Below are 26,118 nucleotides of genomic sequence, written 5' to 3'. Positions count from 1 at the left end.
TGATCGTCTAATAGAAAATTATTTTTTAATTTTTTAATCTTTAAATTCAAAAGTATTAATGAAACATTTGAATACTCATCAAATATATTTTTAAAAGGATTATTTTGTTTTCTATCTAAAACTAATAATGGTATTATTAAAATTTTAAAAATTTTAAGAGTATTTTTTAAAGGAAATAAAAATTTTAATTTTTTTTTGTTAATTTAATTAAGATAATGGCACAATTTCTAGCCAATGAATGTGCGCCACGTCATCATGATTTCAGTGACGTAATCCATCCCATCAAATAAATCCATAAACCAAATATGGTATTACTTCCAAACTAAGCTTTTGCACTCCTTTAATTGGGTTGATTTTAAAATTAAATTTTAAAAATTAAAAGCCATGATAATTTAATATTATATTACCTTCCCACCTATCTTTTCCAACAATTAATATTTTTTTTTCTCATTTCATCCCTCAATATTTACCCAATCTAAGAACATACTTTGAATCAATTTTAAACATCATTAATGAAAATGTGTTGCATTACTTGACTTAGCTACATCGAGCTCTAAACTGAGTACACTACCATAACAATAGTTTATTGGTTTATCTATATATATAACGGACAATAATTTACCTTTAAATAGTCTATAAATTGAGTTTAAATACTTAAATAATTTTAAAATTCATAATTTAAACGTAGTCATATTAGAATCTTCACTTTATAACTTTTTATTTTTCTTGTAAAAATGGTATAATTGATTGAGAATGAAAAAGGCAGAGAAGGAGGAGGAGGAGAAGAAGTTGGTGAGGAGACATTTTAATTGTGTTGGTGGATAAAAGTAGAGACAACAAGACAAAAAGGGGAATTGAGTTCCATACAAATTGAATAAAAGAATTTCGAGGAATGGGTCTCAGAATCATTTCATGTCCAAACATTTATTTACATGTCTCCTATCCATTTGTCCTTTTATTTAAATTTTAAATATTTGGACTCGTAAACTTATAATTTCATCCAATCGTACCTCAAAATGAATAATTGTCGCAATGGTTTTATGAGAACGGAATTTATTTCAAACTCTATAAATCATAGACGTGAATTTAAATTTAAATTTTAGATTAAAATTTTCTCTTAAAAAGAAAAAAAAAATACTCCCATAAAAAACAAGAGCACTATAGTTTTTTGTTTTATTTTAGTACCATTCTTTTCTTGTTTGGTTTGAATTAATTATTGCCCATGCCCTAGGAGTAAGGTCCCCCTTCCACCAAAATAAATAAAAATAAAAATAAAAATAAAAATAAAAATAAAAATGAATACCATTTTTTTCCATGTTAATTACATAAATATTATTTATTAAAAGTAGTTTTATTTTATGGAAGGATTTAATAAGGGTTGGTGTAATTTTCTTGAAAAAAGAAAGTCAATTACCTCTGGTATAAAAGAGTAATTAGATTCCTTTTATGCTTTATTTTACCTATTTTTTTTAAGAGTTTTATAATTAAATTATATTTTTAAAAATTAAATTATTTTATAACTCAAGGATTAATAAAATTAGGTGGCGCGAAACCAACTGTCTTCCGTGGTCCCTACCTTCTCAAAAGTCCTAAATATAACCGTTTTTTTTTTCTTTCTTTCTTTTTCCATTAAGTTTGTTTTTTTATTTTTAATTTAATTTTAATTTTCTCTATTTAAAAACCAAGCGCTTTTTCTTCTCTTCTTCCTCTCTTCGAAGTTCTTCGAAAATCTGAACTGCGTCAACTCTGCCCGCTGGAAGGCCTTGTACGGCTAAGTCTCTTTTTCAGTTCCTGAAACCATGTCGCCTTCGTTTGTTCTTTTATTGAAGAAATCGAGCCCTACGAGCCCTACGGAACTCACCGATCAAATTTCGCCTAATTTGCTCTGATTTTCAGTTCGAAATTGAATCCTCGAGGAGCTTTTTCCGATTCAACGCGTGATTGTTCAGGCCGTATCGGTGAGAACTCTGTTCTTGAACACTTTGATTTTCCTTTGTTGATATCTTCGATGTTTGAATTTGCGACTGGTTTTTTTTATTATGTCTTTGCTATTGAGTTCGTTGGTTTGATAATTGTTCGATTCGAACCTTTCAACCAGTTTTTTTTTTTTTTTTTTTTTTCCTTCTTTTCTTGAGTAGCTTGAGAGTTGGGAGATACTGTTTTTGTTTTCTATAATAAGTTTGAAGTACTTCACTATTTCCTTTCTCGTGGATCATCCGTAAAAGGCGTTAGATCTTTTTTATTTATTTTAAATTATAATTACAGAATTTTCTTTGTCGTGTTTGTATATTCTGAAATTCGAGTATGTCTCGTGTTCATTTATATTCCTCTCTATGCAACATCTCTGAAACTTCTGTCGATGAGCAGTAGAGGCTCAGGCCGGTCTCCAGTATTAGGTGCAGGAATCTGTCGAAAATCAGGCATTGATAAGGTTTCCTCCTCAAAATCCTTACAGATTTCATCTGTGTATAACTGCATTTCTTCACAGCCGCAGCTGAGTTATGAATGTTATAAAGAGGAGAATAGTAATCAGGATTGTCCAAATGGAAACCGTGTTCTTATCCAACCTTTGCACATAACCATAAATCTTAATTTTGTTTCAATGCGTTTCTACCTCGTGTTGACTTCGGATTGGTATTAATATCCATTTATTACGGCCATGTAAATTCTCAGACCGGACAAAGGTTCTCCTTGCACGTGGACATCCACCATTCTGTGGAGGAAATTAAATATTTCTCACAAGCCAATTGAATGGCGTCTTAGGTCAAATAATGAGAGAAAAAAACATTTGACAGTTGGAGTGAATGATACATTTTCAATTTCATCTGGTCCCGTAGAACTACAAGTATTATTTCTGATACGAAACTTGGGTAATGCGACTTCTTTACTTTTACAAGTGTCGTAATTATTTTTAATGAAAGATCTTTTTGAAGAGAGAAGATGACAGTGAAGCAAATTGGGAGTCGGAATGTACGAAATCTTTCATGTTGTCAGCCCCAACCATCCATGGCCGAATAAGTTCCAGTTAAGTTCCACTTCCCCTATCCTGCAGCGACCTGCAAAAGCCCACACTCTCTATCTCCCCGCTCGGGAGTTTCTGAGGGGACCCCTACTCTGTATATGCAATTTGTGTCGAAGCAGGCCGAATCCAAAGCTGTAAGGATTAGACGTTGATGCAATTTATGGCAGTTCTCCTTTTTTAAGCGGCCCTTTTGTGTGCCCTACCTTCCCCTCGTCTTCCTTGCGGTGGTCTGATCTAACTTGGGTCGAGGGCATTGCTTGATTAGAAACTAATCAATTCGAGTTTATTAGTTTTAGTGTTTGAGTTTCAAGTTCGCCATTCGATTAAGCTTTTCCTGCTGAAGAACTGTATGTTTGCAAGTTTGTTTATTCGTTTTCCGCTTTCTATTTCTTTACTGTAACGTTGGTTTATTCCTTTCTTTTTAACTGTGCGTTTGTGGTGACAGATACAATGCAGGGAAAAGGATCTTTCTTTGTGTGAGCACTGTTTTTTTCAGTTTTTGGGGAATGAGAACTGTGTAGTTATGTGAAGAAAACTATCACTATGGTCTAATTTTGATTGTTTGGATGGATGTATGCGAATCGGTGCGGGCATTTAGAAAGCATACAATAGCAGCAGCAGCAGCGACGCCAAGACAACCATTGGTTCCTGCAGAAAAGAACAATGAAGTTATCACACGGTCTCCCTCGCGTTCTAAGAACAAGTCACCTTCTCCTTCATCGTCGTTTGGTCCTCGGCGTTGCCCATCACCAAGCATCACGCGGACGGTTTCTACATCTTCCCAAATGGTTCTTAAAAGAGCCCAATCAGCAGAGAGGAAGCGACCCTCCACACCTCCTTCTCCTCCACGCCCGGCCACACCAATTCATAGTTCACCTGCAGATGTAGAGTTGCTATCGAAAAAAAGGACTGGCGGTCGAGCTGAGAGTTTATGGCCCTCTACGATGAGAAGTTTGAGCGCCTCATTCCAACCTGATACAATTTCTCCTGTTTGTAAGAGGGAAAAACCCGTGTTATCTTCTCCTTCTGATCGAACTCTGAGGCCTTCTTCTAATTTCCCATCTAAGCAGGCTGAAACGCAAACTGTTGCACGGAAGCCCACGCCAGAAAGAAAGAAGAGTCCTCTAAGAGGTTTGAATGGACATGATCAATCAGAGAATTTCAAGCCAGTTGATGGGTCACGGACTCAATTCGTAGATCATCAGAGATGGCGAAGTAGAGTTGGTGCGAAAGCGTCCTCCAATTCATTAAGTTGCAGCGTGGATCTCACCGATAAAAGGGTCCCAAGCTTAAACAAGCCACTGAGAGGAAGCGGTTTATCTCCTACAAGGGCAATTACGGGCAAGACTATGAACAAACCTTTACAGAAATCGACCAGTGGTGACGTGAGGCTATCTTATGTTGATGGAAGGACTAGGGAAGAATTTGAGACAACTTCAGCGAATGACAATTCAATGCAGGAATCTGCAGCTAACAAGCTCGTTTCTTCAAGTTTAGCAGGCACTAAAATAATAACAAACCGAGTTGTCAGATATGATTCGCCAAGTCTTGGCCCACGTCCATCTTCACCTTCGAAGGCACAAGTATTATCCTCTGTTGCTAGAGGAGTTAGTCCATCTCGATTAAGGCCATCAACTCCACCTTCTCGAGGAATTAGCTCATCACGATCAAGACCTTCAAATTCTACTCAATCCAATGCTTCCACTTCTGTACTTAGTTTCATAGCAGACTTTAAGAAGGGCAAGAAGGCAGCCAGCTGCATAGAAGATGCTCATCAGCTAAGGCTTCTATATAATAGACATTTGCAGTGGAGATGTGCTAATGCACGGGCAGAGGCTGTCATGCGTAATCAGGAGGTGACAGCAGAGGTTGTGTTTTAATGCATGTCAATCTTGCTTGATTATAACCCCTTTATTCACGACAACATGACCATGTGCTCTGTTGGCACGAAACTTGATTACTGTTACTTGCGATTGTGAACAGCCTGAAACCATTTGCTATTCTTGTCACATATTTGCTTGTGCTCAGAAACTGAGTTATATTTCTGACATTCCAACAAGCGGAAGATTTTATTTTGACTTGGCAGTAACTTTTAGGGACATCTTCTGTTTCTTTTATCCAATTAGCATCTTAAGTTGCATGTCGGGCATGTTGCTTGAATACTTGAGTACATGTTAAATATTAACAACTTTTGTGTGCTGTGGTGCAGAGAACTCTTCTTGGCATATGGAATACAACACTAAATCTTTGGGATTCAGTAATCAGAAAACGGATCGATCTCCAACAGCTGAAGCTAGAGCTCAAATTGATCTCAATTATGAATGATCAAGTAATACTATTAATTCTTTGAAAGCCATTATATATCTTAAGCTTACTCTAAATAGCACGGTTCTTTTACACTTTCAGTGCACAGAGTTTTTTATGCAAGTGATGCTCAAATTATATTAGTTAACATTATGCCTAGACAGACCTGAGCCAAAATACTTATGATGGGTGTGACTTAGTTTCTGGAATTGTGCTTGCCAACCCTGGTCTAAGGACTATGAATAAAACCCTAGGTATTTTGGCACGTGGTCTGAACCTCAATGTTTCATAGCCATGTATAGAATTTTAGCATAAAATGTCAACGTAGAGTAGCAGAGTAAGGAGCTTGCTTTCTTCTCCAGCAACGTAGAAGCACAACTAACTGTAGCACGTGCTTTAACAGGGTTAGCTCTTAGGTGAAGTGTTTTCTTTGAGAAAAGTTTTTTTTTTTTTTTGGTTAATTTATTCAACCAGAACGCTTCTTGTTCTTTGAATTTGGAGTTATAATTCTCCTCCTACTTGTATTTGAACAACCATTTGCTCTCATATATGCTTCACCAAATTGATACGATTTTTATGTTGCATGTGATTTATGCAGATGAGCCACCTCAATGAATGGGCTGTGCTTGAAAGAAGCCACAATCGATCCTTATCAGGAGTCATAGAGGATTTGGAGTCGAGAACTCTTCGTGTTCCAGTAACTGGAGGAGCAAGAGTATGCTACATTAGCCAGTAGTTTGTTTTAATTATGGGAAGCCGAATATTGGTAACTGACAACAATCTTTTAATTTCAGGCAGATGCTTGCTCTTTAAATGGTGCAATTTGTTCAGCCGTTGGGGTGATGCAGGCAATGGGATCCTCCATTTGCTCCTTACTCCCAAGGGTATACTTATACAACTTCTTGAATGCCATCAATATTTAGTAGTTTTTTCATCCCATCTTCCATGAAATCAAGAGTCTCTGCAATTATTATGGACATTGACCAATCTTGTCATCTTATAATGCAATTGATGTCCTTAGTGCTGCAAGTATCTAAACCTTTGCCAAACCATCAAAGCCTCTGATTTGGATTTCTCCCTCTACCAGTTAGCATCTTATCCCGTGAGCTCTACATGTTGCGGATATTAATAAAAGTTCATTATATCTATCATCTGCTTGATGATTGTCATGAATTAATTATCTAGAAACTTCAGGTGATGTATTTTAAGAAATTTGGGTCGTTGAAAATCGAATTTATTGAATTTATTGCTGATGTTTGGATGGGCAATATTTAGATATCTATAGCTGTTTATATGGTTGCCAGATTCAATGCTTTTTTGTCTGCAGTTCTAGTTCTGCTATTCATCGTTGGCTTATTTGTTTTTCAGGTGGAGGTAATGCAGACGTTGGTTTTTGAACTTACTATTGTCGCATCCCAAGAAAAAGCTATGCTTGATGAATGTGTAGCATTGTTGGCTTCAACAGCGGCTTTTCAGGTGAGGATGATATTTCAGCACACTTGAATCTATTACTTTACAAGCAAGCATAGAATTAAGTAAGAGTAGTACCCAATTTGAAAGCAGGTCCAGGAACAGAGTTTGTGGACGCATCTCATACAAATGAAACAAGGACTGGACAAGTGCTGCGGGTTTTAGGCGGTTAAAGGCAAGCTTCCTAACCTGACTGGCCCAGCTAGGCTAAGCAAGCTAACAACAAAACCCATATATTTCTATTTGTTACCTATCTCACTGAAAATGAGTTATACCCCGCATGTATATTCATTTTTTAAATTCACAGCGGGAGTTTGTAGCTGTAAATCTTTTCCAATTTTAATCTATTTTATCATTTGAAAATTTTGTTCAAGCTTACACAATTCTTCCATTGCAAGAACTCTCTGGCTTATTCTTTCAGCCTGCAACTTTATTTCTGCTTACCAATTACCATACAAAAGCAAACTAATGGAGATGGCAGAGAAGCTGAAGGGTCATCGTGCATTGTAGAGAACCGATGTCAGGAATACAAATGGAAGAAAGAGAAGTTGTGCATATTTCAGTTCAGGTTCGCTTCTGTTTCCAAATACATATACATAGTATTCTTAGTGATAGACGGACACGATTCTCGGTTAAATTGTCCATTTTAAACATAAGCTCTTATGATTTTACTTTAGGTTTTCTCAAAATGTCTCATACCAATGGAGAGAGTTTCCTTTTATTATAAACCCATGATCAATACTTAGTTGTCCCTTTTATTTGAGCCAAAATGAATTCTTCCCTAAATTTAAGTCTTTGAACTGAAATGAGGCTCATCTCGTCACTTGGGGATTCAGAGTAGAGAAATGAGTAGGGGATTTTGTAAGAGAGTGTGCAAAGGAAGAATCAAGAATTGTGTGGAGATAGGAAGAATATGTTGACTGTTGAGACAAGTGCGATGGGGGAAGCATCATAATTGTCATTTGTCACCGATTCTCCTTCTGGCGCGAACCCAACCGCCAAGCCCACCGTTTGATCCTTGAACTTCAATTTCCTATTATACCCCTACCTCCCCTCCCTACTTTCATCTTTACCCAATCCTGTTGTCTACTAATTTGGCCAAAAAAAAAAAAAAAAAAAAAAAAAAAAAAAAAAAAAAGAAAACTTCTAGAAACGATTAATTTGTTGAAACGATGAAGGAATTATTAAAATCTAATCTAATTGAAATTTAAAACTTTTATTATAACATGATTAAGTCAGTTTTAGTTTTATGTAGTTTTGACATAAGTCGCCTGTAAATTGCTCTAAAACAATTTTAAAAAGATTAAATTTTTTGAAACTTTTTAAACAATAAAAGTATCATTTTAATGAAAAATAAAAAATTGAAGAGGACTTATAATTACCATATTAATAATTAAGGGCAGAAATGTAAAATGCATGTAATTGAGCCCTGATTTGCAAAGGATCCTTACTTACCCGCCAACTGGAACGTAACTGGAATTCTCCGGAACACTCCCGCAACTCATCCGATTCTGGTACTCTCTTCTTCCTTTTTCCCTCCCTCAGAGCTAAATTTCTGGACCTTTCTCTTCAAACCCTATAAATTTCTCTCCCTCTTGCACTGATCTTCAACTCATATTTCTGTTCAAAGCTTACTCGATCCAGAAAAAGCTCTCTAAAACTCTGTTCCTTTCATTTACACAACGCTCTACTTTTGGCAATTCGATCACCAGTGAAGAAGCTTTCCGGCTATGGCAGCGAAAACTGAAGGTAAAGCCATAGGCATCGACCTCGGCACCACCTACAGCTGCGTCGGGGTTTGGCTTAACGATCGCGTCGAGATTATCCCCAACGATCAAGGTAACCGAACCACCCCCTCTTATGTAGCTTTCACTGACACTGAGCGTTTGATCGGTGATGCGGCCAAGAATCAGGTCGCTATGAACCCTCAGAACACTGTCTTCGACGCCAAGCGCTTGATCGGCCGGCGACTCTCCGATCCCTCTGTTCAGAGTGACATGAAGCTCTGGCCATTTAAAGTGGTCGCTGGACCCGGCGAAAAGCCGATGATCATCGTCAATTACAAAGGCGAGGAGAAGCAGTTCGCTCCGGAGGAGATTTCTTCTATGGTTTTGATTAAGATGAGAGAAATCGCCGAAGCTTTTCTAGGCCAAACTATCAAGAACGCCGTTATTACAGTCCCTGCTTATTTCAACGATTCACAGAGACAAGCGACGAAAGATGCGGGTGCCATTGCAGGACTCAACGTGTTGCGTATCATCAATGAACCAACGGCGGCTGCGATTGCATATGGTCTGGATAAAAAGGCTTCTCGTAGAGGCGAACAGAACGTCCTGATCTTCGACCTCGGCGGTGGAACTTTCGACGTGTCACTCTTGACCATAGAAGAGGGAATTTTCGAGGTCAAGGCCACAGCCGGCGATACTCATCTCGGCGGCGAAGATTTCGACAACAGGCTCGTAAATCACTTCGTCACAGAGTTCAAGCGCAAGAACAAGAAAGATATAAGCGGCAACGCGAGGGCACTGAGGAGATTGAGGACGGCCTGTGAGCGAGCCAAAAGAGCGCTCTCGTCGACAACGCAAACCACGATTGAAGTCGATTCGCTTTACGAAGGAATTGACTTCTACGCGACAATTACGAGGGCTAGATTTGAGGAATTGTGTATGGATATGTTCATGAAATGCATGGAGCCTGTGGAGAAATGTATCCGTGATGCTAAAATTGACAAGAGCCAAGTTCATGAGGTGGTTTTAGTCGGTGGATCCACTAGAATTCCCAAAGTTCAGCAGCTTCTGCAGGATTACTTCAATGGAAAGGAGCTCTGTAAAAGTATCAATCCGGATGAGGCCGTTGCTTATGGTGCTGCTGTTCAGGTAACTTTTCTTTCTCCCCCCAATTTAGTCCTTGAAATAAAATTAACTGAAATTGTTCTTAATTGCTCTTAGTTGTTCTTATTATGAATTTGAGTTTGAAGTTTATGAGTTCGTACGAATTTGTTACCAAACCAGCTAATATTGCCTATCTCCATGGCGTGTACAGGCTGCAATTCTAAGTGGAGAAGGAGACGAGAAAGTTCAAGATCTGCTACTTCTCGATGTCACGCCGCTCAGTCTCGGTCTAGAGACGGCCGGTGGCGTCATGACAGTCCTAATTCCTAGGAACACAACAATCCCAACAAAGAAGGAACAAATTTTCTCGACGTACTCTGACAACCAGCCAGGAGTTTTGATCCAAGTCTACGAAGGAGAGCGAGCCAGAACCAAGGACAACAATCTGCTGGGGAAGTTCGAGCTCACTGGCATTCCTCCAGCACCCAGAGGCGTCCCCCAAATCAATGTCGTCTTTGACATTGATGCGAATGGCATTCTCAACGTATCAGCAGAGGACAAGACTGCAGGGGTGAAGAACAAGATCACAATCACCAACGACAAGGGTCGAATGAGCAAAGACGAGATAGAGAGGCTGGTGAAGGAGGCAGAGAAGTACAAAGCAGAGGATGAAGAGGTGAAGAAGAAGGTGGAGGCCAAGAATGCGTTGGAGAATTATGCTTACAACATGAGGAATACGGTGAGGGATGAGAAATTTGCAGGGAAATTGAATCCAGATGATAAGCAGAAGATCGAGAAGTCCGTGGAGGACACCATCGAGTGGTTGGATAGGAACCAGCTGGCGGAGGTTGATGAACTTGAGGACAAGCTGAAGGAGCTCGAGGGTGTCTGTAATCCCATCATTGCTAAGATGTACCAGGGCGGTGCTGGCGGCGGTGCTCCTATGGGCGATGATATGCCTGGTGGTGGGTCCGCCGGGTCTGGCGGTGCTGGGCCGAAGATTGAGGAGGTTGATTGAGGAGTCTGTCTGTAGTTTTTGAAGTTCTCAAGTAGAGGTTGGGAGTGTAATGTTCTTTTGTTGTTTTTTTCTTTCTTTTTTTCTGGGAAAAATAGAGAAAGGTTGTAATGTATGTTTGTAATAAAAATTACGAGTGCTTTTTTCTTAAGAATTTAATGAACTTTTTACCTTCAAAATAGCAAAAAATAAAATTAAAAATAAAATAAAAATCCTGAATAATCAAATTTTCATACTATGAAAATTTGAACATGTATTCTCACGTAAATAATTGAATAAAAAGAAAAAAATATGAATTTGAAGAATTGAATTAATTATATTATTCTGAAAAAATATGAATTTGAAGAATTGAATTAATTATATTATTCTGAATATATATAGATAGATATATAGATATATAGGAAAGTTCTTAAATAGATGGGAGAATTTTGAAGTTAATCAGTCAAGAAGCGGATGGAGAGACTACAACTTCCTTACCTAACGATTTGAAATTGTTTTGGGGTTGTTCTTGCATTTTAAGCATCAGCTGCTTGCATTCTAAGCATACTCTCTCAGCTTTTTCCCACCTTCTCTTCTCATGCCAAACATCGTCTTCATTTCACCTTCCATTCTTTATGGGAATCACAAAAATTAACCCTAATATTCACTTACACTGTAAGAATCTTAATGTCGAGGATGATTTGCTGAATTAAACAAAGGCTTAACTTCATTAAAACCAGATATGATCTTCACTGATTATGGGGCTTTTGGATGATCATAACATATAATTAATGAAGAAGAAGTTTACTAATGAAAGGAGCAAACGAACAACAATGATACCTGGATGGTTGGGATGGCAAAGGAAGTAGAAGAGAGGTCCTTGGCGGTTGAACAGTGAAGGGGAGGAAACTTAACTTCAAGGCAAGACGGGACTTTGACACAGCAACCAACTCACCACCCATTACATGGACACATTAGGTGAAGAAGACAGTTCAATATCTCATGCCACCCTTTTCCTCCTTCTCTACCTTTCTCCTTCATAAAACACCTTCCTTGCTCCAAACTCTCATCCTTCTCTGAACACCTAGTCTCTGTCGATCGCCAGCCATGGAAGCCAGCGCTGGACTTGTCGCTGGGTCTCACAATCGCAATGAGCTTGTTGTCATTCATGGCCATGAGGAGGTTGTTAACTTACTCAGAAAGTCAGTGTGTGAAAGTTTTGGTGTGTGCGTTTGTGGCTGATCTGGTTGTTTTTGTTTTGTTTTGTTCTGTTCTGTTTTTTCTTCTTCAGCCAAAGCCGTTGAAGAACTTGGACGGTCAAGTTTGTGAGATCTGTGGTGATGAAGTGGGGCTTACTGTGGATGGTGATCTGTTTGTTGCTTGCAATGAATGTGGTTTTCCAGTCTGCAGACCCTGCTATGAGTATGAACGAAGAGAAGGAAGCCAACTCTGCCCTCAGTGTAAAACTAGATACAAGAGACTCAAAGGTAAGGCACAGAACAAAGCAATAACTAGTTTCATCTTCACTTTTTTTTTTTCTTAAACTCTCTTTTTGGGTAATGTGAAGGGAGTCCAAGGGTCGAGGGAGATGACGATGAAGAAGACATAGATGACATTGAACATGAGTTCAACATTGATGATGAAAGGAACAACCACAGTCATCTGGCAGAAGCTATGCTTCATGGCAAGATGAGCTATGGTAGAGGCCTTGATGATGATGAAAATGCACAGTATGGAAGAACACAGCCAGTGAGTGGGCGAAACTTTCATTCTCTAGCCTCAGTGGAACTTTTTTCCTAGTTAACATTAGATTTATAAACAAGCATCTAATATCTAATGCATATGCAGGTAAATGGTGAGCTTCCTTTATCTTCTCAAGGTTATGGAGAGCAGATGTTATCTTCTTCGCTGCACAAACGTGTGCATCCATATCCGGTTTCTGAACCAGGTAAATTTTCTCAACACCATTGTTTTTGCATTGAATTGATGAAGACTTTGATCTCTCTCCTTTAAGCTACATGAAGTTTGTTTTCAAAAAATCAGGGAGTGCAAGATGGGATGAAAAGAGAGAAGGTTGGAAAGATAGAATGGATGATTGGAAATTGCAGCAAGGCAATCTTGGGCCTGAACCTGATGATGCCAATGACCCTGACATGGCTATGTATGCTTGAAATTTTGACAATGCCTGCCTTCCTAATTCGGATGTCTTAAACTTTCACTCTAGGAAGTCTATGTATTGATTGAATTGTAAACTGTTGCAGGAATGATGCAGCTAGACAACCACTATCAAGGAAGGTACCAATAGCATCTAGCAAAATTAATCCTTACCGGATGGTTATTGTGGCACGGCTCGTTATTCTCGCCTTCTTCCTTCGTTATCGGATTCTAAATCCAGTGCATGATGCATTGGGTTTGTGGCTAACTTCTGTGATATGTGAAATCTGGTTTGCATTCTCATGGATCCTCGATCAGTTCCCCAAATGGTTCCCAATTGATCGTGAAACCTACTTGGATCGTCTAACTCTAAGGTAATATCAATTCTAGACAAGGAAGAAGGAAAAAAAGAAAACTTTGTTAGTTGAATATGTATAAAAGTTCAGAATATAATCATCGGAGATACTCATATGGATGTTGTAATGTAGATATGAACGAGAGGGTGAACCTAATTTGCTTGCTCCAGTAGACATCTTCGTCAGTACTGTAGATCCGATGAAGGAACCTCCTCTTGTAACAGCTAACACAATCTTATCTATCTTGGCCATGGACTATCCAGTTGATAAGGTTTCATGCTATGTTTCGGACGATGGAGCGTCCATGCTTACCTTTGAAGCAATGTCTGAAACTGCAGAATTTGCAAGGAAATGGGTCCCTTTTTGTAAGAAGTTCTCCATAGAACCACGAGCACCTGAAATGTACTTTTGTGAGAAGATTGATTATCTCAAGGATAAAGTCCAACCAACATTTGTGAAGGAGCGACGAGCAATGAAGGTATGCAATTTTAACAAATACATTGAAAAAGAGGTACATATAGGAGTTTTACAATATGTTCTCAATATCAAGCTTGAAACATTTTTTGATTCATGTAGAGAGAATATGAAGAGTTCAAGGTCAGAATAAATGCTCAAGTAGCGAAAGCCATGAAAGTTCCCACAGAGGGATGGATAATGCAAGATGGAACACCATGGCCAGGCAACAACACAAAAGATCATCCCGGTATGATCCAAGTTTTTCTAGGTCACAGTGGAGGCCTTGATGCTGAAGGGAATGAACTCCCCCGCCTAGTTTATGTATCTCGTGAGAAAAGACCAGGTTTCCAGCATCACAAGAAAGCCGGTGCCATGAATTCCTTGGTAACTTGCTCAGTCAAGTTTCTCTCCTTCCCAACCCCAGTCTGTTCCTTTTCCTTATCTAATCCCCAATATTTTGTTCAATTGTAGATCCGTGTCTCTGCAGTGCTTACAAATGCTCCATTCATGTTGAACTTGGATTGTGATCACTACATAAACAATAGCAAAGCAGCACGAGAAGCCATGTGTTTCCTTATGGACCCTCAAGTTGGAAAGAAAGTCTGTTATGTGCAATTTCCACAAAGATTTGATGGAATAGATAGGCATGATCGTTATGCCAACAGAAACACAGTCTTCTTTGATGTAAAGACCCCATCTCTGAAATTTTATATATATTTTCTCAGGTGACTAAACTAAGCTAAGAACCCTAAAAATGAACTATTTTCTTTGTGATGCAGATTAACATGCGAGGTTTAGATGGAATTCAGGGACCCGTATATGTTGGCACAGGGTGCGTCTTTAGGAGGCAAGCTTTATATGGTTATGAACCCCCAAAAGGTCCCAAGCGCCCAAAAATGGTAAGCTGCGATTGTTGTCCATGCTTTGGACGTCGCAAGAAGCTTAAGAGCTCTAAAAGTGGGGTAGATGGAGATGCTGCAGGTGAGTTTTTTTCAAACTTCCAACTTTTTGGTTCTTGTGTCTTGGTGGATACTTTGCCATCAGATAGTGATTACTCATTTATTCTCTTGCTGCTATATGCGTAGTGATGGAAGATGACAAGGAGCTACTAATGTCGCAAATGAATTTTGAGAAGAAATTTGGACACTCATCAATTTTTGTTACCTCAACTTTGATGGAAGAAGGCGGTGTTCCACCCTCCTCCGGTCCAGCAGCCCTGCTTAAGGAAGCAATTCATGTTATCAGTTGTGGTTACGAAGACAAAACCGAATGGGGTACCGAGGTAATGTCGACCGCCCTCCTCCTTTTATTTCATACGAACACCTAAATCAAACAAAAAGTTATTGTCAGATATGGTCTAGAGATAGATAGACTTGGAACTGAAACTAGTGTCATGTCTGTCAATGCAGTTGGGCTGGATTTACGGATCTATCACAGAAGATATTCTAACAGGTTTCAAGATGCATTGTCGTGGCTGGAGATCGATATACTGCATGCCAAAGAGACCTGCATTTAAGGGTACAGCTCCCATCAATTTGTCTGATCGGCTGAATCAGGTGCTTCGGTGGGCGCTCGGGTCCATTGAAATTTTTTTCAGCAACCACTGCCCTGTTTGGTATGGCTATAAGGGTGGAAAGCTAAAGTGGCTAGAGAGATTTGCATATGTCAACACCACTGTCTACCCCTTCACTTCAATACCACTTCTCGCCTACTGTACCCTCCCTGCAATCTGCCTGCTTACGGATAAGTTTATCATGCCACCGGTAAATATAGTAACATTTACATTATCGCCTACAAAAGATGATTTAAGCAGAAAATATTATGGAAGTGGAAATTTGAAACTTTAGTTATATTGTTTGATAAATTTACTTGGCCGTCAGACCTGGTCCTGCACACGAATTAATCAAGCTTTTACTTTCTCCATTGTTTCTGGCAAGGTATTTTGCATCCACTGATGAATTTCTCTTTGGCTTTTGGACAAACAGATCAGCACATTTGCAAGTTTCTACTTCATTGCATTGTTTCTTTCCATTTTTGCTACGGGTATTCTTGAACTTAAATGGAGTGGAGTTAGCATTGAGGAATGGTGGAGAAATGAGCAGTTCTGGGTCATTGGTGGTATTTCAGCTCATCTATTTGCTGTTGTACAAGGTCTATTGAAGGTTTTGGCTGGAATTGATACTAGCTTCACAGTTACATCCAAGGCAACAGATGACGAAGACTTCGGAGAATTATATGCCTTCAAATGGACCACTCTGCTAATCCCTCCCACAACTATTTTGATCATCAACCTTGTTGGGGTTGTTGCAGGCATCTCAGATGCCATAAACAATGGCTATCAATCATGGGGACCTCTATTTGGGAAGCTTTTCTTTGCCTTCTGGGTGATTGTTCATCTCTACCCATTCCTTAAAGGTCTGATGGGCCGACAAAACCGCACACCGACTATAGTCGTCATATGGTCTGTGCTGTTGGCTTCAATCTTCTCCTTGCTTTGGGTCCGAATTGATCCGTTTGTGATGAAAACAAAGGGACCTGATACAAAGCAATGTGGACTAAATTGCTGAAATACTTCCTCTCTTTCTTCTTATTTGTGTGTGCATCACCAGAAGATTCATGTGCATATCCAGGAGATTCATATGCATGGACACTGTACTTAGAATATGTGAAGCACAAGAATTAATAAAAGTAAGATTGAAATTTTTGTGTAGTATGACAACGTGTCTAGTTTGAGAACAAATGAAGATGATGTGTTTGTTTACTTCAGTTTGTGTACACAAAACAGAGTGTTTCATTTAGACAATTACAGTATTGTACTTGTACCTTCATCATCACCTTGTCCATTGAGAAAAGTAAACAATATAGAAAGCAAGATTCCCCTGATTCAACCTATTAGAAATTTTAGAACTTTGTTTATCTTCTTTTGATAGAAAACTAAACTCTTTATAGATTCTAGAATAATATAATATTGAACAGTATAGAAATCAAAACTGAGAAAAAAACTGATATGAAAGATCCAGTAAAACTGATCACAAGGAAAACGAAAGGTTAAGAAAAAAAATTATACATAACACACAGCACATGTATAGTATAGTATAGTACCTCAAGGATTAACATTCTTGGAGACGCATTCTTTAAATTTTTATCTTAGATGCAGCAAACTGATCCCCTTAGTATCCAAAAGTATAAATATAGAAGAGAATAAATGACGATTCTTCATGCAAACATTGTAGACAATTCACTTCCGAAACCCTGCTGTGGTACCTAGCCAAGACCATTAATTCTCCTTTGCAAATAACTATTACTGGATTCACACAATTTCTGAAGCAAGAGAATTGCAAAGCCATGCTTTAAGCATGACCAGCTGCGTACCTGCAGCACAGCAAGTTAATATTCAACATCGATGATGGTCATGAACAACTGATTTGAAAGCTGCGGACCTAGCGATTCAGACTTGACATCAAATTTGTCCAAAATCATACGCCAAAGTTCAGATTGAAATTCCGACTTTTGAGGTTAACATCCGAGGCCCTATTTGGCTCTTATCAAGCCTATTTTTGACACTCTTGTCTACTTGCTTGCCTCCAATCTTACTTATGCTTCAGCTTGACTTCAATAGACATCGGGTTCTCTGTGTTCCAGAGAACCGTATCCCTCTGAAGCACAACATCAAACACCTTGCGCGCCAACTCGGCGAGCGTAAATTTAATGTACAAATCAACGATTACATACCCGTCAAATTCCACCAACAACGGAATGCGCTTGCAACAAGGCGCCAATCCTCTCATCCTCAAACCTCGAAGCAGCTGAAATCGTGAGTGCACAAGTAAAATTCTCTGGCCTAATATTAGTCTTTTCATTTCTTAAATGGGTATAGACAGAGAGATCGAAGATTAGCCTCTAACAACGACATCGAACAACAATAGATCGGGTCTGGAGACAACGGCGAAGAGCTGGCGCACGTGGCGAACGGCCCCAAGGTCGAAGAACTTGTGGCATCGTATTTCCAGACGTGGTCGTGTTTGTGCATATCATCTGTATGCGTCTACGGCGCTCCCGGGAGCTTCTAATCTCGCCACTTCCCTTCGATTTCCTCGTTTGGAGGCGGGAAATACCTTCCTATATTAAAGGCCAAAAAATTACATAATAATATTTCTAAATTTTATTAAATTTAAAAATTCAAATTATTATTATTTAACTTAAAAATTTTCACTAGTACCAATAAATTAAAAAAATAAAAAATAAAATATATTTAATCGTGTATTTTTCAAAAATATCATTAAACTTTTAAATATTACGTTTTTTTTTTGACATTTTAAATTAAATAATATTGTTAATCTATATTTGGTTATTTTTCTTTTTCATTTACTCTTTCTTTTAATTTATATATAATAATATATTTGGTTACAGCTTTTTGGGTATTAATATCTTTTAAAAATTAATGAATATTTTCTATAATTAAATAAAAGTGTCATAATTAGCTTATTATAAAAGTATTATTAATATTATTACTTATATTGTTTTTTTTTTTTTTTTTATTCCACTTATGCAATGTGCGTGTGCAATTGGAAAGTGCATAATGGATGTTTAACACAATTATATTATTATTATTATTATGTTATAAATATCATAGGATATTAATTTTGATTTTAAAAGTCAAATTAAATAGAAATCATTTCCTTCAACTAAAAAAGGGAAATTTTTAATCAATTAATAAATACCTAATTTGTGAACCATAAATACCACTGTAATTACCTAATCTGTGGGCAATAAATACCATTATAATTATTACTTACTTAATATAAATAAAAAGAAATATATATACAAATAAATTATCTGGTTGGGCCGACTCGTTTGAATAAAAACTAAATAAACTCACGTTTTTATCAATTTTATTTAAATTCCAACTACTATTAAATATATATATTTTTTAGCTATTTAAGGTAATATTTCAAATTATAATTTTTTTATTAAATATTTGATAATAGTTAAATAAATAAATATTTTATGCACTAATATTTTATAATTTTTAAATTGGATTAAGTATTTAAGAGGTAGTTTATGTTATAATATTTTATAATATGAACAATCTAATTAAATTTAAAAACCATCATCGGAACAAAGTTGAACAAAATATCTATTTTTTAAACGATTTTAATGAAATAAAATATTTATCATCTTGGAAATCAACTCTGACGTAATAATAAAAAAAAAATATAATCGTAAACATGTTTCGACCAAAATCTAAAAATAAAAAAACAACCACGGCGAATAAAATTAATAAGTAAATAAATTAAACCATTTATTACTATTTTATATTACAACTTTTAAATTAACTTATATAAATGTAATTATCAACCAAAATTAGAAAGAAATATTATAATAATGATTTTTTATTAGAGATGATTCGTGACTTATTTGATATCTTTTTAATAATTGATTGATTAATTAGACGTAACATTAAAATTTTATAAATTTGACCATTTAATAATTTAATATAAAAAAATTATTAACCAAGCAATTAAAAAATGAGTTTTTTTTTTTTTTTTTTTTTTTTTTTTTTTTTTTTTTTACGCAAGTAAATAAAATTTTTAAGATTGATGGGAAGGAATATATTTTAAAATAGTATTTAATTATAATATTAAATCAGAAAATGGAAAATTATATTTATGGAGGGTAAAAGAAAAGAGAGGGAGGAGATTGGCGTGGACGAGCGAGCAGAGTGTGGGAAAGGAGGGTTTTTTTAGGCTCCCGCAACCGGTTCATCGTTTTCTCTCTTCTGTTTATCAGACCTCTCTCTCTCTCTCTCTCTCTCTCTCTCTCTCTCTCTCTCATTACAAGAGAGAGAAACGGATAAAAACCAAAAGCTTCATTTCTCTTCAAATCCTATCCAATTCAGCGCGCACTGCCGCTGAATCTTCTTCCTCCGATTTCTCTCTCCTTCGTTTTCCCTCTCCTCCTCCTCCTTCTTCTTGGTCCTGCGGCGGAGATATCCTCCTTGAGCGATAGAGATCGAGTTATGCAGCAAGGTGATCAGACGGTTCTAAGCTTGAGACCTGGTGGCGGTCGACCTAGACTCCTTGGTCCTCGCTTTGAGCTTTCATCCTCATCTTCCTCATCATCTTCATCTTCTTTTGCCTTTGGTTCGTTTTCCTCTGATCTCCCCACCCTCCGTCCACATGGCGCTTCTTCCTCTTCCTTTTCTGTAAAGGTATGTGCCTACGATGGTCTTTTATTGGATTCTATTCACCAACACTTGTTCTTTGATTTGGATCTTGACCTTTCAATGTCCTAATCTTGTTTTCTGAAACCGTTTGAGCGTGCGGGTTTGTGGATTCGATATGTCAGACGTGAATGGTTATTTGCTTTTTTGTTTATCAATTGTGATGGGGTTTATTGCTTCCTTGTGCGTCTTGATTTGAATTGGTGGAGTTAAGATTGCAATCTGGGCTTCTTAATCGATGGGGATGTGGAAATCATGAAAGTTAATTATTAGTTTCCGGTTTAATTCATCTTGAATTGATCCAATGGCAGAAATATTTGGTCGTATATTGTTGCTCTTTTTAATTTTGTACGGGCATCATTTTTATTTCTCGTTGGATTCTGTTTTAACCCTCATTTTCCATTTTTAATAGGCTGGAGATTCACGGTTTGAGGGTCGTGAGCGTGTTCGGTATACCCGAGATCAGCTTTTGCAGCTTCAGGAAGTAAACACCATGTCCTCATTTATTTTTATCAAAATAAGCTAATAGTCTCCACGGCGCATGTGTCTACTTCCTCTCCGTGAATATCTTGTGAACTTTTATACTTTCGTATTCAGAATCAAATAAAAATATATAACTTTGGCTTCTTAAAGGGATAATTTGATTGATATGCATTTTCTCATTAAATCTTTTTTGTTCTTTTAGTTATGATCATCGCCTCTCCTTGTTTCTAAATAAAGAAAAAGAAACGATTGCTATTTTCTCGTTTTAAGTACTCTTTAAATATTTCAAAGTCACAGTTACCGGTACTGATGCTTTTGCGTAGAATTTGTAGAGAATCACGTAGCTATTTCTTTATGTTTTTTGAGTGATTGGTTCCTCTTGTTTCTTGAAGGTCGTGGAAGTTCCAGATGATATACTAAAAATTAAACGGGATATTGAAGTGGAAATTTTTGGCGAGGAACAAAGTTGGAGTCGTGGAGAGAGCAATGTAAGTATGTTGGTCGTTCACTTGATTGATTGTTTTCTTGCTTTCTCTTGGGGGTGCTGGAAGGTTTGTAAGAGGTCCTTCATTAAAATTTAAAGTTGTTTTATCTGCACCTAGTGGTATTCTTAACCATCTGATTCCACTCAAATTTGTTAAGGGTAATTTATGAAAAGCAGGGTTTTGAAGTATTTCTTCGTTGATGATTCTCTGTAACATCTCCTTGTCCTTTTTATAGCAACTTAATCCGTCTCAGAATCGCTATTCTGAGCCTGACAATCGTGACTGGCGTGGCCGTTCTGCCCAATTCTCTGCTTCTGGAGAGGATAGGTCCAGGGAAACAATTCGGGATAGAGATTTTGGTGGTCATTTTGACTCTAGACAGCAAGATGCAAATCAATTGAATCGTCAAGATCCTCACTCATCTTGGACCCGAACCACTCCTAACCAAGGGGTAATTTTTGTATTTCTTCCTGCAGTTTTCATTAGTTGATTTCGTTGAAATGATGCACTCAGAAAAGAACATCTCCACTAACTTTTATTTTAAACAAGAACAAGATCTCAAACCTCATCCAAAATCAATTAGCATTGAAGACACACACACACACACACACAGTTTGTTCCCTGTAAACTTTATGATGTACATTTTGAAGTATGTAATTTAACTCTCACACGTTGCTAGCTCAACTAACTGCTTCTATGTCGTTGGGAATTTTGATATTCTAGTTTAAATTTATCTAGACTTTTCCTTTACATCCTTGTACAACCCCTTCCTTGAACAAATGTGTTGCTCCACAGTTTATCGAGAAAATCCCTGACAAGATATATGTATAATTCTGAAAAACAAAATTATTTTATTTAGTGGGGGAAAAATGACTTGTGCAGGGCACTTATACTTACGCTCATTTGTTTCTAAATTGTAGCTGTTAAAGCCATATGTCTAATTATTTATCATTACTTTACTTATTTTAGGGAGGACCCCCTGCTTTAATCAAAGCTGAGGTACCATGGTCAGCTAGGAGAGGAACTCTCTCTGATAAGGATCGTGTCTTGAAGACTGTAAAGGGGTAATACATATTAATGACATGAGTTACTAATTTCTCCTTTTCACTTCCTTTTATAATTTCGAATTGGATTTTAGTTTTGTTGTACTCCTCACCCTATCCCTTACAATTAGGCATTCTATGCCATTTTCAGTCACGAGGCCCTGGTCAATAGTATTAATGCTTAGTGTAAGCAGAAAAAGTATTTTACATAAATTTAAAAGGGGGATTGAAATTATAATAATGTAAAACAGTGTATTAGAGAAATATAATCAAACACCCAGCCAAACTGAAAATAAAAAGCCAAAAAAAGAAAAGAAAAGAAGAGCAATACAGGCTCTCCAAGAACAAAAGGACCCAACCACACAAAGACCCCAAAATATGAAAGAATAGCCACAGCCACAAGGAGCAAGACACCAAAGCCAACCAACCGCCAAAAGATCAGTCAATGAAAAGCTACCATACTAAAGAGCCAATAACCGAAAGCAGGAAGACCACCAATGAGGCCATCAAAAGGAAATTCCATGTAATAAAAATGAAGTAGAAGCACTAAAACAGCAAGTTGCCGGTAGAAACTCTCAGAAAACCAAAACTATGTTAAAGCTTAGTCTCATTAGAAAGAACTCTAGGATTCCAAACCAAATTGAAATAGATTTTCCTTACTGAAAAGAGAACGAACGAAGGACGATGAACTTGGCCTAGAAGGCCCAAAGAAGCTCTTGGATCCATAACAATAGTTTCGGAGGGATCAATTGGAGCAGGGAGGGGCCTCCAGACCAGAATGCCCCTCATCAATCAAAGAACAAAGACTGCCTTCATATCCGTAAGAAGATTTTTCTGAAACAATATTGCAATGTATATGCTAACGAAGGCCTTGTTTAGAACCTCATCTCCTTCATCCGCTGAAACTTGTTTTAAATTTGCATGCTTTGGTCACATAGCAATGAATGAGGCTTCTTGGAAACTTGAGACCCATTTAAATGTTCTAGGTCATCCTTACATGCACTTGACAACATAATCTAGCCTCTTGGAAAGACCATCCATGCGAACCAATGAATCAAAATAACTCACCTCATTAAATGAAGAGATCCACATCAATACTTACCATGCACAAGCACATTTATTTCAGAAATTAAACGTACAGATGATTAAGTATCCTGCATAATAGCCAAAACAGATACATGACATTCATTTAACTGCCAAATTCAAATTCTTTTCATTAATGCATGAAGGTGAAGGTAACCTACGGGAAAATTTCAAGTACCACGGCAGGAAAGGTTCCATACTACTATTCATTGCTAGCCATAAAAGAAGCATTTAATAATTGTGTGCACCCATAGAGTAAAATAACATCATCTAATGACCCGTCAGATGCTGAATAGTAGTATATACTTGAATAGTACTATATACTCTGTGTAGTACTAGAAATTTTTTGGATCACCTACCTCCGGATCGCCTATATACAAGAGGCAGAGAGGCTTTGTGCACTTCCAAGACAGAATTAAAAGCTTCAATAGCCACTTAAAATCGAAATGATAACCGACAATCCCTTTTCTCTACGCTTTGGCATGTTCAAATCGAGGTGGATGCCTCTTCTATATGCCCCTTAATCCCCTATACCAAAAGCCGTGCCTCAAAGTTGATGGTGACCTTTGTGGCTAATGCCTCAAAACCTTTGTTAACTATTGAATATTGTGGTATTTACGAAAAAGTGCATTGGTTATGCAGGATATTGAACAAGCTAACACCAGAAAAGTTCGATCTCCTTAAGGGTCAGCTAATTGACTCTGGAATCACCTCCGCTGATATTTTGAAGGTTATCTTCATCCACTCGCTTGATTCAAGAATGATGCTACTTTTTTCCCCCATCTCACTTTGCTTGCAATGCAGGATGTCATTTCACTTATTTTTGACAAGGCCGTTCTTGAACCCACATTCTGCCCCATGTATGCTCAATTATGTTCCGATCTGAATCAGAAGCTACCACAATTTCCGTCTGATGAACCAGGTGGTAGAGAAGTTACTTTTAAACGAGTCCTCTTAAATATCTGTCAGGAGGCTTTTGAAGGTGCTGACAAGTTGAGGGAAGAGCTTAGGCAGATGACTGCCCCTGAGCAAGAGAGCGAACGCAGGGATAAAGACAGACTTTTGAAACTTCGTACTCTTGGAAATATTCGATTAATTGGAGAGCTTCTGAAGCAAAAGATGGTGCCTGAGAAAATCGTCCACCACATTGTGCAGGTCTTTATTTGATGTCCTTCTGAATTATTGCTGATTGTTTCATCCTTCCTTTAAATCTTGTAAAATGCTGCCTTTTCTGATAGCTTGTGTTGTGTTCAGGAACTTTTAGGACCCGATAACAAATCTTGTCCTGCCGAAGAAAATGTTGAGGCCATCTGTCAATTCTTTAACACCATAGGTAAGCAGCTAGACGAGAACACTAAGTCACGACGTATAAATGACATGTACTTTGGCCGATTGAAAGAACTGACCACACACACTCAGTTGGCCCCACGACTGAAGTTCATGGTTCGTGATGTTCTTGATTTGCGTGCCAACAACTGGGTTCCTAGGCGTGAAGAGGTAGACCCTTGTTCTCTCTCTCTCTTTCTTTCTTTGGTTGATCGAACAAATTTTTGGATTTTAGTTCTAATGCCTTTAACCTTTTCTTCCTACAGGTTAAAGCCAAAACTATTACTGAAATACATACAGAGGCAGAAAAAAATCTGGGACTACGTCCTGGTGCTACTGTTAATATGAGAAATAATCGTGGCGTTGTGTCTGGTTCTCCTGGGAACACCAGCCCTGGGGGCTTCCCTATCAATCGACCTGGTTTTGGGGGTATGATGCCTGGCATGCCAGGAACTAGGAAGATGCCTGGTATGCCAGGCATGGATAATGACAATTGGGAGGTACATAGGACCCGACCTATACCAAGGGGGGCAGATGGATCTGGGCGTGGCTCAGCATCGTTCGTTGGCAAAGGATCAGCGTTGAATGCAAGGCTACTTCCCCAGGGTACTGGTGGGCTTATTAGTAATAAGAATAGTGCTCTATTGCAGGGTGCAGGTGCATCTACTACTCGTCCTGTTAACTTTGGTCATGGGTTAGAGCCCTCTGGTCAGGTTCATAAACCTATTGCCGCAGTAACAGTTCCTCCACCTGCAGAGCGACCACAGGTTCCAGCTGCATCTTTAAAACAAGATGACCTCAGAAAGAAAACTCACTCTCTTCTTGAAGAATATTTCAGTATCCGGATTTTGGATGAAGCTTTACAGTGCGTGGAAGAACTCATGTCACCAGCTTACCACCCTGAGGTTGTAAAAGAAGCCATTTCCTTGGCCCTAGAGAAAAGCCCACCATGTGTTGAAGCAGTTGTAAAGTTTCTGGACTATTTACTCTCCAGGAAGGTTTTTACAGCTAGTGACATTGGGACTGGATGCTTGCTTTATGCTTCCATGCTCGATGACGCAGGCATTGATTTACCAAAAGCACCCATCAATTTTGGTGAGATAATTGGGAAACTTGTTATATCTGGTGGTTTGGATTTTCAGGTGGTGAAAGAGGCCATTAAGAAGGTGGAAGACGACAGGTTTAGGAAAGATATATTTGATGCTGTTTTGAAGACGATTAGTTCCAATGTGTCTGGACAAGGATTATTGGACTCGTTGGCATCCGATATCGAAGGCTGTCGAAATCTGGCATATTAAGGTGAATCTTACTGCTTCAAGCTTTCTTGTTACAAACATCGAATGAAACTTCTCGTCCTTGGTTTTGACGCGGCGCTCCCCGCTCCATTTGCCTTCCTCATGTGACATACAACATGTATTTCATTATCTGATATGGTGGCTACAAAGAACAGGTAATTTTAATTGAGTTGTATATTGTTTTTTCGGAGTCTGTAGCATGTCTATTGAGAGTGAAAAATGAACCCCCCGCAATGCCATGGATTTTGCTCTCCAAGCATGGCTAAATCATATGGCTGAATAACTCAAAAAGAGCGTTCCCTTCAAGGGATCCTGTTTTCCTTTTATTTTTCCTTTTCTTTCTGAATATGTTTTTTTATTAAAAAAAATATGTTAAATCATGTTATTTTTTATTTTATTGTTTCTTTGGGACTTGTTGGCTGTTAAATTGGGCTATAGTTAATGATAAACTACTTGCTTTTGCCTTTTTTTTTTTTTTTTTTTTTTTTTTCCTTTGGAAAGATTATTAAATACTCAACTGAAATAGACAAGGAGAAGTACATGTGATGTGATGTGATGTGATGGTTGCACATTTTCTTATTTGACGACAATGC

The 26,118-nt window shown here is 37.8% G+C and overlaps 4 protein-coding genes and 1 long non-coding RNA gene across 16 annotated transcripts; 4 read left to right on the top strand and 1 right to left on the bottom strand.

Annotated features, from left to right (window-relative positions):
• The first annotated feature begins 1,679 nt into the window (after positions 1-1,679).
• LOC111779794 (AUGMIN subunit 8) lies at positions 1,680-7,159 on the top strand. Of its 4 annotated transcripts, none has more exons than XM_087119652.1 (7): positions 1,680-1,958; positions 3,468-4,878; positions 5,232-5,351; positions 5,925-6,041; positions 6,121-6,210; positions 6,695-6,802; positions 6,890-7,159. In XM_087119652.1, exons 2-7 carry the CDS (start codon positions 3,589-3,591, stop codon positions 6,959-6,961), a joined length of 1,797 nt encoding a protein of 598 aa, XP_086975778.1. In that variant the 5' UTR covers positions 1,680-1,958; positions 3,468-3,588; the 3' UTR covers positions 6,962-7,159. The 4 variants fall into 4 exon arrangements, with proteins under 4 accessions (XP_086975778.1, XP_023515714.2, XP_023515713.2 ...); XM_023659946.2 differs by having other exon boundaries at positions 1,682-1,958; positions 3,468-4,890; XM_023659945.2 differs by lacking the exon at positions 1,680-1,958 and adding an exon at positions 3,016-3,156 and having other exon boundaries at positions 3,468-4,890.
• A 1,136-nt stretch (positions 7,160-8,295) lies between these two features.
• LOC111779793 (heat shock 70 kDa protein) lies at positions 8,296-10,796 on the top strand. The gene is made up of 2 exons (XM_087119651.1): positions 8,296-9,672; positions 9,839-10,796. Exons 1-2 carry the CDS (start codon positions 8,527-8,529, stop codon positions 10,643-10,645), a joined length of 1,953 nt encoding a protein of 650 aa, XP_086975777.1. The 5' UTR covers positions 8,296-8,526; the 3' UTR covers positions 10,646-10,796.
• A 323-nt stretch (positions 10,797-11,119) lies between these two features.
• Positions 11,120-17,690, bottom strand: LOC111779980 (uncharacterized). Of its 9 annotated transcripts, none has more exons than XR_015413747.1 (8): positions 16,852-17,690; positions 16,690-16,756; positions 16,411-16,476; positions 15,094-16,122; positions 14,752-14,910; positions 13,284-13,526; positions 12,950-13,161; positions 11,322-12,037 (listed from the first exon to the last, which is right to left on the bottom strand). It is a non-coding gene; the product is annotated as an uncharacterized LOC111779980 (long non-coding RNA). The 9 variants fall into 9 exon arrangements; XR_015413748.1 differs by lacking the exon at positions 16,411-16,476 and having other exon boundaries at positions 16,852-16,959; positions 17,028-17,690; XR_015413742.1 differs by lacking the exon at positions 16,411-16,476 and adding an exon at positions 11,120-11,278 and having other exon boundaries at positions 11,462-12,037; positions 16,690-17,690.
• On the top strand, positions 11,663-16,348 carry LOC111779977 (cellulose synthase A catalytic subunit 7 [UDP-forming]). Its single transcript, XM_023660197.2, has 13 exons — positions 11,663-11,803; positions 11,913-12,108; positions 12,189-12,370; positions 12,470-12,569; positions 12,665-12,782; positions 12,883-13,149; positions 13,264-13,609; positions 13,708-13,971; positions 14,059-14,271; positions 14,367-14,568; positions 14,673-14,869; positions 14,997-15,350; positions 15,573-16,348. The coding sequence occupies exons 1-13, from the start codon at positions 11,729-11,731 to the stop codon at positions 16,152-16,154; spliced, it is 3,096 nt and encodes a 1,031-aa protein (XP_023515965.1). The 5' UTR covers positions 11,663-11,728; the 3' UTR covers positions 16,155-16,348.
• A 1,599-nt stretch (positions 17,691-19,289) lies between the features above and the next one.
• Positions 19,290-25,993, top strand: LOC111779859 (eukaryotic translation initiation factor). The gene is made up of 9 exons (XM_023660036.2): positions 19,290-19,798; positions 20,223-20,294; positions 20,686-20,781; positions 21,014-21,229; positions 21,748-21,842; positions 23,547-23,634; positions 23,709-24,059; positions 24,159-24,401; positions 24,497-25,993. The coding sequence occupies exons 1-9, from the start codon at positions 19,607-19,609 to the stop codon at positions 25,526-25,528; spliced, it is 2,385 nt and encodes a 794-aa protein (XP_023515804.2). The 5' UTR covers positions 19,290-19,606; the 3' UTR covers positions 25,529-25,993.
• Positions 25,994-26,118: the final 125 nt, after the last annotated feature.

Source organism: Cucurbita pepo, chromosome 18 (assembly GCF_057944985.1).
Source record: "Cucurbita pepo subsp. pepo isolate OVF chromosome 18, ASM5794498v1, whole genome shotgun sequence".
Taxonomy (NCBI): Eukaryota; Viridiplantae; Streptophyta; class Magnoliopsida; order Cucurbitales; family Cucurbitaceae; genus Cucurbita; species Cucurbita pepo.
This window is presented reverse-complemented; position numbering and strand designations above follow the sequence as displayed.

Coding starts and splice junctions, on each gene's coding strand:
- LOC111779794 (XM_023659946.2), top strand. CDS start 3,589: ATGGATGTATGCGAATCGGTGCGGGCATTTAGAAAGCATACAATAGCA. Junction 4,891..5,231: donor ATCAGGAGGTGACAGCAGAG/GTTGTGTTTTAA, acceptor GCTGTGGTGCAG/AGAACTCTTCTTGGCATATG. Junction 5,352..5,924: donor TCTCAATTATGAATGATCAA/GTAATACTATTA, acceptor TGATTTATGCAG/ATGAGCCACCTCAATGAATG.
- LOC111779793 (XM_087119651.1), top strand. CDS start 8,527: ATGGCAGCGAAAACTGAAGGTAAAGCCATAGGCATCGACCTCGGCACC. Junction 9,673..9,838: donor CTTATGGTGCTGCTGTTCAG/GTAACTTTTCTT, acceptor TGGCGTGTACAG/GCTGCAATTCTAAGTGGAGA.
- LOC111779977 (XM_023660197.2), top strand. CDS start 11,729: ATGGAAGCCAGCGCTGGACTTGTCGCTGGGTCTCACAATCGCAATGAG. Junction 12,783..12,882: donor AATGACCCTGACATGGCTAT/GTATGCTTGAAA, acceptor AAACTGTTGCAG/GAATGATGCAGCTAGACAAC. Junction 13,610..13,707: donor AGGAGCGACGAGCAATGAAG/GTATGCAATTTT, acceptor TGATTCATGTAG/AGAGAATATGAAGAGTTCAA.
- LOC111779859 (XM_023660036.2), top strand. CDS start 19,607: ATGCAGCAAGGTGATCAGACGGTTCTAAGCTTGAGACCTGGTGGCGGT. Junction 20,295..20,685: donor AGCTTTTGCAGCTTCAGGAA/GTAAACACCATG, acceptor TGTTTCTTGAAG/GTCGTGGAAGTTCCAGATGA. Junction 24,060..24,158: donor TCGTCCACCACATTGTGCAG/GTCTTTATTTGA, acceptor TGTTGTGTTCAG/GAACTTTTAGGACCCGATAA.